The sequence below is a fragment of the Orbicella faveolata genome, unplaced genomic scaffold, assembly GCF_042242905.1.
Source record: "Orbicella faveolata isolate gen_17 unplaced genomic scaffold, um_ofav_v1 contig_25, whole genome shotgun sequence".
Taxonomy (NCBI): domain Eukaryota; kingdom Metazoa; phylum Cnidaria; class Anthozoa; order Scleractinia; family Merulinidae; genus Orbicella; species Orbicella faveolata.
Window position 1 is genome coordinate 15,340,642 of NW_028301553.1, and position 11,454 is coordinate 15,352,095.

The 11,454-nt window shown below is 37.2% G+C and overlaps 1 protein-coding gene across 1 annotated transcript; it reads right to left on the minus strand.

The window, feature by feature from the left end:
• Positions 1–435: 435 nt before the first annotated feature.
• LOC110041992 (UBX domain-containing protein 7-like) lies at positions 436–11,385 on the minus strand. The gene is made up of 11 exons (XM_089294796.1): positions 10,958–11,385; positions 10,101–10,165; positions 7,373–7,441; positions 6,045–6,154; positions 5,614–5,760; positions 5,008–5,098; positions 3,265–3,318; positions 2,801–2,868; positions 1,569–2,025; positions 1,169–1,248; positions 436–846 (listed from the first exon to the last, which is right to left on the minus strand). Exons 1-11 carry the CDS (start codon positions 11,185–11,187, stop codon positions 688–690), a joined length of 1,530 nt encoding a protein of 509 aa, XP_089150922.1. The 5' UTR covers positions 11,188–11,385; the 3' UTR covers positions 436–687.
• Between the last annotated feature and the right edge of the window lie 69 nt (positions 11,386–11,454).

Consider the following 11,454-nt stretch of genomic DNA (forward strand, 5'->3'; position numbering starts at 1 on the left):
GGCCTCTTAAGCAAACCACGACGGCAACGGCAACGAGAACGCCACCAAACAAAAGGTTTTATGAGTAGAACAATAACTGTGCACGTGCGTTATAAATCTTTGTACTTTCCTTAGCCGTCCTCTGTACAAAAGCAACGTGAAATGACTAAGTTCTCGCTACTTTGGAGAACGTGAACGACAGCGGCTAATTTTTCGTATTTTCTTTTGGAATTGAACGCCGGCATTACATATTTTAGCTTGAGCAAGCTCTGACACCGATAGGCGCACTAAGCAGATCTAGACGATTGTGAAAATCGAGGCTAAAATGTAAATTCATATTTTACTACGCGTTGTGTTGGCGTCGCCGTCGTCATTGCTTAAGCTCTCTATGCTCAGAAGCGACGGCCCAGTGACTTTCTGAAGTGTACGGGCATAGAAGAAAAGAGAGGCACAACATAGTGACAAAATATTTAATTCTCTTTCTGAATTACCTCCCTCTCTCGTAATATACGTACTTAACTGGAACATACTTGCGTAATCATTTTACCTTAGATGTACAGATCTACATGCTTCTAACGGTATTTCTTGCCGACTGGCGGATGTTTGGCTCGCTGCTTCGAGAGGGTCTGTGAAATCTTCGAAAGCCTACAGTCATGTGCACTCATGGCATATGCACTCGCTTTCAGATTCAGTATGCTTTTAACCCTGTTATCTTTCTTGGACAAACACGGTTTCTTGCGGGAAAAGACCCGCTGACTTGAGAGTCGTCTCAAAATCCAAACACGTCAATTTCCTCCGCGGAAAGTTGGTAACGAGTTCAAAGCGTTCATTGGGATATCCCTCTTTCTGTACGAGTAGGACGAGCTCCTGTAAAAACCAACAGAACAGTACTCTTTACAATATCTCCTACACTGGAACAAAAGCTAAGATAAAGTCATCTCTGATGCAGGCGGCTGATCCATAATGGCGATGCTTATCCCAGGTGGGGGTGAGGTTGGGGAACAGGGGGCAGGGGATCGGCACCGACCTCATGTTTCTTTTACTTCAGGATCCTGCCATTTCATTGGTGGTTCACACCTCATCACAAAATGTGTCAGTGATGTTGGAATCCCATTTAATCACCCCCCCCCCCCGACTTGTTCTCCTGTCTCCACCTTTATTTTAGCAAGACTTTTATTTATGAACTCACCTTTAAAGATGCTTCAGCACTCAGAGATATGTGAGTTCGAGATCCATTGGGAAAACGCACCATTATATTGCACATTGGTCCTGAAAGAAACAAAAGGGAGTCTACCTTAAATTGCCTTGTTTTTCCTCACTCTGCTCAACGATAGTGATTTTGAGAAACCATGACAGCGACAGGTACTGTATTGCTCATTAAACCTTTTGCTTAGCAATTTTGCTGTTGTGCTTTTCTTAAATTCCCTAGAACCAATCAACTCATTGCTATGAGGACACGTTATTAAAACAAAGAATGTCATCATCTAGGGGAGGCTGTTCTGATCAACCAACAAAATCTCTGATGTTACGATGATAGAAATGTGTGGCACTCATTTATGAGAGCTAACATTTCGATCAGTCTCTCTTACCTGCTTGTTCCTGTGTTCTGTGGTTTGATGAATCATCTTTTTCTTCAGATGTAGAATCAGCTTCACTGACCTCTGCCTCACTTTTTTTCAATTTATTAGTTGTGTTTGTTTCAAATCCTGCAGTAGATTTTTGCTTCACAGAATTAGTACTTTTTGAATGTTCATTCTGTGATATTTCGTTGCCTTCGTCACAGGCTCTTTTTGCCTTATTAGTAGATTCATCAAAGTTTATTTCTCTCTTAACTTCCTTTTTAACAGAGGTACTTGACTTATTATTGTTCTTTTGCGGTGTTTTGCGCTCCTCCTCAGAATCCGATTCACTAAATTCCAGGTCATCAAAGTCCTCGTCTTCGTCATCATCACTGTTTTCTTCATTAAGTGTGGATGTTGTGCACGCCAGTGATGCTGCAATTGCGGCACGAAGTTGAGAATCTTCAGATGCATCTACAATAGATTCCTAATGAAACAGAACAGAATATAGACTCATTTGAAGGACCCTGTCAATGATCTGTCAATCTTAATGAAAGACTAGCACTGAAAAAGGCAAGAATACAATGTAACCACTAACACTGTCAATTTTCGGGCTGACTGATGTTTAAATGCAAGGTAGTTTTAAAAGCTTGAAAATTTTACAAAATCTGAATGGGCAAGGGTAGATTGATGGATGGCCTGCAAGGCTTTCTATTCAGCAATGTTTTCCATGTAAAACTGCTTAATCTTTTAGACTGTAATAAAACTTCTCAGTCAAAATCCACTGGTCTTAAAATTGGTATGTATCCTTACTTATTAGTTACACTCTTTTTTTTTGAAATTAACTTCCTATTACATCTGTTTTGATTGACACGTTACATGACAGGATTCTACGAAGGGATTACAGCGTAAGTGATCTTGTCCTAATCTTGAGCTACTCTCACTCATTACTGTTTCCATAACAGATACTTTTTAACATGACAGGGTTGTTGGCCCTGTGCAAAACCCCCAACCTGGAGGACCAGTAGATTGCTCTTTATCTGGCCCCTAACCTTCAGCCTGTCTAGCATGGCTGACCCTACCAGGACCTCAGGAGATCCACTGAGCCAGCATAGCTCTCCCCAAGCCTCCCCACGACATCAAGGTAATTGTGTATTTAGCTCAAGATTCCCTCTCCCGTTTGAATCTTAAGCTTAGTACAGAAGTATTCACTCTTCCCCCTCCCATCCACATCACTCTAGTCATTGGCTGGAGTTACTTACACTTCTTCTTTTCTTGGCTGGGGGTGTGTCTCCTTCCAGGGATGGGTGTTCTAAAAGAAATGCTGCAGCTGCAGAGTAAATTAGAAAAAGTCAAACAAGATGGTACAAAAATGGTGTAGAATAATAACAACTATTCAGTGGTACTGTTTATTATGTTGTACAAGGTGGTTCTAACTTTTAAGTCTGTGGATGAAATCCTAGTGTGTGACCATTCAAATGAAAGCTATTGAATGAGCAGTACTTTCATGTAGTACTGTTTATTATGTTGTCCAAAGTGGTTGTATTTTTTGTGAATGAAACCCTATTGTGTGACACTTCAAATGAAAACTATTGAGCAGTACTTCCATGTGGTACTGTTTATTATGCTGTACAAGGAAACCCTAGGTTGTAGCCTTTCAAAAGAGAACTATTGAGCAGTATCTATTTATTCAAATGTATCTGGTCTTGACTGTACAATTACATACCACATTCGCAAAATGCCTGGGCATCCATAAAACCCCATTCAGCTAATTTCTCTCCTAAAACAAGGAATACATGTAAATATGAGCCATTTAAGCATTGACAAGGTGAACCTAATGTCCTTCATATGTGAAGAAATATCTCCCCCAATGGATAAGTTTTCCATTTAATTCAATAAACCAGTGTGAATTGAATTTGTTTAATGCAATTTAGTAAACAAAAGGGACGATTATCACATTTCCAAACAATGAGAGGAAAGTTGAAAATATGGATCATGTGTACTAAAGGCATCTGCAGTCAAGTGTTGATTGATACCCTCAATTGGCCTGCGATTGACACTCGATCAACATCTCAAGCAACACTTGATTGACACCCGATCAACATCTCAATTGACGCTCCCTCAACAGTCTGTCAATCATCAGCCGAGTGTCGACCATCTCATATACATGTACACTGATTGAAATTTAGTCGACTGTCGACCAACATGTTGATTGAGTGTCAATTAAGTGTCAATCAAGATGTTGATTGAGTGTTGATTGAGGGTATCAATCGACACTTGACCATGGATGCCTTAAGTACACATGATCCAAAAAATATGATGGAAAACAGATTGTTTTTGGCAAAATGTGAAGTATTTTGAATACTGGTCATTTAAGTACACTACAAAGAGTTAACAAAGTAGTACAACTGTGAAAAAATATGCTAATTAAGATGAGATGTTCCAGATTTGATTTGTATATGTAATAGGACTACATGCTGTCCAATTTGGAAATAATTGGATGAAAAAAATTCTGAGGACAGCCAAAATTGGACGAGGCAGCAGGCCAAGTCCAATTTGGCTGTCAGAGGAATTTTTTGAATCCAATTATTTCCAAATTGGACAAGCATGTAGTCCTGTTACTTATTAATTATATAGCTCGTGAGGTAATACAGCTTTGCAAGGAAAACTACAGCAACTGTCTCTGAAGAAAAACAGACTGGGTCCTCGATCTTTCGAAACTTGGGAAAGCTTCGAAAATATCTGGTGATCTTTGGAGATTACCAGAGATTGCCACAAGTCTTCTGAAATCCTGGGAAGTGTTTGGGTGATCTTCGGAAATCTTTGGAAGTGTTCGGGCGATCTTCGGAAGTACACAAGTGATCTTTGGAAATCTTTGGAGATGTTCAGGTGATATTCAGAAATCCTCGGAAGTGTTTGGATGATCTTCAGAAGTCTTTGGAATTCTTCGGGTGATCTTCGGAATTCTTCGGAAGTGTTCGGGGGATCTTCGGAAATCTTCGGGAGTGTTCGGGTGATCTTCGGAAATCTTCGGAAGGTTTCGTGTGGCCTTCGATAATCTTCGGAAGGTTAATAGCTTAATTTCATTGGTTGAGACAAACTGTCCTATTTTTTCCCAAATTGGACGGTTTCTGCGTTTTTACTCAAAGTCCTTATTGAAAACTGTCCAAATTAAATCCCAAATTGGACAGTTTTCAGAAATTAAAGGATAATAGCTGTGCTGACAATACTGGATTAACTGACTGCTATATAATTAAACTTCATGAATGATTAATGAATTTAAGAAATACTATAGACCTGGTATAGAGTAAACAAGAATTTGACAATGCCCACAAAGTTGAATTTTGGTTCCTTTTGTTTGTTTGTTTGTTTGTTTTTTTTAAGATTCATATGTCTATGATTTCTGATCTGCCACAAACCCTCTGAAGAGGTTATACTTGAATGTACAACAAACTGTCATCAAGGTTACCTGTCCTTGGATCAAGTACTGCCAGATATGGGTACGACGTCACATGATAAAACTGAATAAACCTGTCTCCTTCGTTGCTGTCTCTGTACACCTAAGAAATTTTATTAAATTACACTTGTTGGTGAAATAAATACCAGTCGAGTTATAAAATTTAATATTTTTGATAACAATTTCTCCACTAGAATTGACAGCTACTCTCTGGCTAACTTTAAAACAAAGCTAGGGATTATACAAAAAAATTCTAAATAACAGTATATTTCCTTGGACAGGGTTTGCTCATGTTTGCATGAAAATGCTTGGGAGACTTGTGACACGAAACAAACGGGATCTGTAGTGATTATCCCTGAACTTGCTTTAAAGGAATGAATAACCTGGTTACATCAGGTATGTCCAGGATTGAATGCTAATGAGATTCAAATTCCTTATGATAAGCATCACAAAGTGTTCTCATTGGTAAAAAGTCACCAAAACACACACAATTCTGTAAAATTTGAAGTAATATGAAAATGTCAAATAACCATGCCAAAGATGAAGTACTAATTAAACAACACTAGCATTCAATCCTGGACATAAGTGGGTTACATAGAAATTAAACGGTGCCCAAACCTGCCAGAGAACAAAACGCTCCTTGATAATATTTCTAACAGCTTCATTACTCCATACGTCCCTGTTCAACTGCTGACATGGAAATTCTCGTACGTCTTGCACATTTACTAACAGCCACTTACTGTGATGCTGTCCATCAACCTTAGCCTGGAAAATAGAGTGACTGAGATATGATTTCTCTGTGAAATATTATTTAGCATACTGTTAATTAAGAAGACAGGTGGTAAAGTAAAGAGGTGTCTGCAAAATTTCTATTCCCCCCCCCCCCCAAAAGTCCTCAGATTACAAATTAAAACCCAAAAAGCCAACAGTTGTTCACATTTCCTTAACACAATTATACCTGATTACACCCCCTGAGACTGGTAAATAATAGTTGTAGAAAAGATGACTCAGTAAAGAATGCTTGAAAGTCATTTATTTTGTAAACTTACAGTCTCAAATGTCCCTTTATGCAGAAGATCTATTGGAGGTCGGAATAAATCATGTAATGTCTTTTGCTTTCCTGTTGGCTCAGACACATTGCTTCTACCTTCTTGCTGCCCTAATTAAACAAACAAAAAAAACCTCAGTCACTGACTAATCAATGAAGAGGTGTTGTCTGACACAATCTGTTGGCATGAAAGAAACCATAACAAGAGACAGTCCTTGGCAGGGTTTTAAACAGAATTGGAAAAGTGTCTGTCCAAAATCTGCAAAAGGGCCTGCTCAAATGGGTAATTTATAAGGCAACATATGAAAAATAAAATAATTTACTATAGAAAATGGCCATCCACAAGACACCTGGACACCCATCTAGCTAAAAGCCTGGTCCTTGGTGAAACCCTAAAAGGGGGTATCAATAGCAAGATGTTTTCAATGATCTTCAAGGATGTTTGCAAGAATCTTTTGCAATGTTATTTATGATAACTGGGGATCTTAACCCTTGGATGTACAGTATAAGCAAACTCATACCCCCACCATGATGGAAGGGAGGGTGGGGGTGGATGGAGCCCCTCCCCTGGGTTTTCATTCTTTTAAGACAGTGCAAATTAAAATTACATTATAAGTAGATAGCCCTGAGCTTGCTCTACAAGATGACACCATTAATGTTGGTTATGATGTCATGTGATATCAAATGACCTCATATGACCTGCCATCTTGGATTTCACTATTTTCTTAAAGAGTCAAGAAATACCAGAAATTAATACAAAATCAAACTAGAATGGTTATGGAATGTGAACATTCATCAGTTACTGTAATTTGATGAAGAAAACTAGAAAACAGAGAGAATTATGTGAAAAAAGTTAATTTTTGGCCAGATCTACACATGAAATTTGCCATACTGTAACCTTGGCAATGTAAAAAATCATGGACTCTCAATTGACATATCAAAATTTCGCACTATTGAAAGTTTCAGCCTCTTAGATTAAATTGTTTTTCAAAACTTTTAAAAAACCTTATGGAGGGGTGGCATCCACTCCCCTACCTCCTTGTGCATCCAAGGGTTAATGAAACTTAACATGGATTTTAAAGGATCTTCAAAATTATAGCTAAGTAAGATCTTCAAGGATCTTACCACAGATCTTGAAAAGCCTTCATTGATCTTGCGACCAAAGATTATGTAAAAGATCTTTGAGATGTGCTTATCTTTAGGGATAATAAAGAGGTCTTCCTTTAAGATCCTGCAAAGCTTTTAACCAAGTAATCCCACTCTTACATTTTCTAATAACAAGATACAGTGATTTTTAAAACTGAATGACCACTCCATCCTGCAACTTACTTGCTTCAGCTTGGAAATCCCTGAATGCATCAAAGACTGATTTTGCCTGCCGCTTTCTTGTTGGATATGCTGTCAGCAGAGTAAATGGGTATCAAATATCTTGCTATCAAAACAACTTTCAATTGATATACACAGGCCAGTAATGTGATGTTCCAGAAAATATCCATACATTGCCTATGGAAGGGATTTTTCCCTAAGACCCCCTCTCCACCCCTCTGAAAACTCCAATTAAGCTTCAAACATTAATTTTGTTTAAATATTTTGGTCTTACAGAACCCCCACCCCACCCCCAGGAAATCCAATCCCTTCTATAGGGGGAGTATGGATATTTTCTGGAACTGCGCATTGTATTTTAATTTATTTTTGTTAAAAAGAAATCAAGAACTTTCTTCGTACCCTGATGTATAAACTGGTATTAGTCTTACAACTGGCAGGAGATCATTACATGTCATATGTGATTAACTAAAATATTATATGTGATTTTCAGATTGATGGGAGTGAACCTTATGACTCCTTTGACCAGTAACAGTTGAGAAAAACTCTACATAGTCGATGTCAATGTCTGGAGACGCTTCTTGGAAATTGGATGTTTTCTAAACTGAGACATATGCTGATGCCAAAGTTTCCAAATGTCGATGCAGTTGTGTAAGTTGATAGATAAAGTATAATTTCTAAACAGAAAGACACACTAGTATTGTAAAAAGCCCTTGAACACAGTCAGTATCAACCCTCCAAGTTGCGACCATTTTAGTCGCCATGGCGACTAGAATTTTGGAGCTGGCGACTAAATTAGAACGCAAGTCGCCAGCTCGGCGACTAAAATTAACGTGACCTGTGCATCAGGAGCTTGAGCGGACTATCATCCAGAGCGAAAAGAAAAACGTTCTGAGCATTAAGAATTCACTTTGCAAAGCTAGTTGTTGTGGGATTTTAACCAACAGAAATGGAGACTGAATAAAATGAAATGTTACACTGTAAACAAAGATCAAGGAATTGCATTCAGTCGAGCTTGGGACGTGATGAAATTCGTTCCACTCGACTGAACTTTGGCACGTGACAATTTTATCTGGAAGCGTAAGACAGCACATGCAATCTGGTCATTTGCCATCGAAAAGAAGAGGAATTGCAAAAGCTTGGAAAGCTTGACGGTACAGGATCCACTATATATTTGAGATACATCCAGATGTATTTGAGAAACGTATTTTGTTTCAGTGGACACGAAAATACTTGACTTTACAGCAAACTTGATAACACAAGCACGGGGGATTCTATAAATAAAAAAACTGTGATGAAAAGCGGCTTGCAGTTGTAAATAAATTTCACTTGTGTGAACGAACCTGGGTTTATTTTTAAATTGTCAAAGATTTCATCAATAAAAAATATCCGTCTTAGTGATTGCCCTAAAACTTGTGAAAGTATTTTCGTCTTGAGTATTCGCGTTTTGCGGTTTGCATATTAAATTCAAAACGACAAACAATTTGAGGTTGAACTTTTCTGTCCATTTCAATACAGTTTTTAATTTGCAGATGAAGTTTTATATCGTTTAATTATTCAAGCAGAAAACGAGGTTGAACATTTAAAAAAGATCATAAGCGATAAGGTAAAAATAGTGTTCACTTTATGGTCTCAGCAAGAATTTGATGCTGCCTTGATAAACATTGGAAACTTTCTGCCATTCAGCTGCGAATGAGGCTATCTTATTTTAACTTGGTATAATCTGTGTCGTTTCCACTGCTCCTGTTGTGTGAATTATAAATGATATACACAAATATTTCTGTGTTTTGTAAGCGACTTTTCTTCTTAATTTTCATCAAATATTTTCGCGGGAAAAATGGCGGTAAACATACGTTTCATTCATACATGCTCACGCTTTTTGAAGGTTGATTTCACAACCAGCGCCAGCAGTGAAGGAATGATTCAAATCCTCAAAAAGATCAAGAAGACCATTTCTTCAATCTGAAGTCCATACCACATGTGGTTTCCAAGTTTTAATGCAGAAATATGGATTTCTGTGTGCTGGCTGTAGACTTGTAAATATGTGTCACTAGTATAGATTAAAAACAAAACAAACTTTATTTCATAGCATGAAAGTTTGAATTGTTTGGAGTGCTCAAGTCATTCCTAAGTTACCATTTAAGTGTGATTATAAAATATTAAAAACTCAAGCAAGAGTTTATAATGAAGATAGTCTGAACCTTTGGTTTTTGATATTTGTGGTGTCACTTGTAAATCGATGGAGCTATTTGAAGGCATGTACATTTGCATTATTATAACCATTGTAAAAGATTTATTGAAAGTGAAAGCCAATCAATTTAAAATGACTGAATGAGAACTGTGATCAACTCACAACAGTGTTGCAATAATATAGTACTTTTTCATTGTGATCAGAAACTATTTCATTTGATCATCAATCATTCCAATAAAAGCATATTTGAATCAACATTAGGTAGTTCTTTCACTGAACGGGACTTCAATTTACTTGGTGGTTCAAGGAAAATGTTATTAACAATACAGTTAGATAATAATAAGATTATTATTTATTGTTAATTAATTATTAATTTATGCATATATTTTGGCGACTAAAATTTTTCACTGGCGACCAAACCTGAACAGTCAGTGGCCAAATGGCCACTAAGGAAAAAAGTTAACTTGGAGGGTTGAGTATCAACTACACCATGAATGCATTATGCATTGTACAGCATGCAAATTACAAATTTAATAAACATACCTTGATATGGTTCCACTAAAATACCTTGCGTCTGAGGGATAGGTGCTCTTATGTCATCTCCATCCCTTATAAATAAATAATTTCAATTTCTTATTAGAGCTAAATAATTTTGTTAATCAGTGAAACGATACTTCATGTCTTCAAACTCATTACCTCGCCAATAGTGGTCACAGAGGTGAAACTTGATATTTCCTGGTTAATTTCAATTATCTTTACTTATCAATGTACCTTGTCATGTTTTTGGGAACCGATATGCACCCAACATCATTGCAAAGTCTGTAATGATAGCTGTGTTGGAAATGACCAAAGGGGGACTTATACCATGTATAAATAATCAGTGTTGGAACAGGAAGTAAGTAGGAATGATACACCTTGTTTTGTAAACCAAGATTTAAATTTGAAAGAAACAGGCTTTTGGTTACAAATCAGGGCATACACATTTAAACATGATAATGATTTATACCAAATATTATTCTTCTGGCAATAACGGATCAGATTTCACAAAACCTTTAGTCAATAAATGTTAAACTGATATCTATAACATTTTAATTATTTGTTCTAGAATAAAAATAATATAAGCTGTAGTATAATTTTTTTTCCATTTTTCCCCTAAATAACATTAATAAGAGACCATCTATTTTTTTCATTTATTTGAGCTTTGTTTTCAAAGAATATGTCAAAACCATTTTATAGTTAAGCTTAAAATGACACTTCTGAAATCGATATGATCGTGTAATGTCTAAGTTTCCATCAACGTTGCTTTTCACCTTTTTGCTTAACCTCCTAAGAGATCAGGCGAGTTTTGTTACGAATACTAACTATGATAACTATTACAAACATTAGAAACCATAACTTACGGGTGAGAATTGTTACTGGTAGAATTCGAACCAGCTGTACGACTTAGTCCTGCTGTCGAAGAATTGGCCATTGATTCTGGAGCTTCGCAGGAATCTAAGTGCATTTCGATTGCCATTTCTAAGTTTCCGTTACAAGCTTCAAGCAAGGACCTTGCGATGTCTTTGGAGGCACCCGTAACATTAACAAACTGAGAAACAAGACTCGCGGGTATTTTTGTTCTGGCCGCCATCTTGAACTGACCACTGACTAAACGAGCGCGGGAAACTGTTTCAACCCTGGGACGTAAAGTTGAAAATTGTCGTGACAAGTTTTGGCTGCAAATATTCTTACAAAAAGCAAACCATAACTCCTAATGGTTATACCTGCTTTTCCAAATTAATTCTAAAGTGCACTAAACTGTTTTAAATGATTTTCGACTTTTTACGTAACAAAGTAATTGAAATTAAGCTAATTTCCCCCCCTACCCTGACAGAAGATTTGTGTTCTCAAGCAAAAA

Excerpts from the sequence above, each read along its gene's own strand:
- LOC110041992 (XM_089294796.1), bottom strand. The coding sequence starts at position 11,187 with ATGGCGGCCAGAACAAAAATACCCGCGAGTCTTGTTTCTCAGTTTGTT. Across the intron at positions 5,099-5,613 it reads AGCGTTTTGTTCTCTGGCAG|GTGTACAGAGACAGCAACGA; the intron begins GTTTGGGCACCG and ends AAAATTTCTTAG. Across the intron at positions 3,319-5,007 it reads AGTACTTGATCCAAGGACAG|GAGAGAAATTAGCTGAATGG; the intron begins GTAACCTTGATG and ends TCCTTGTTTTAG.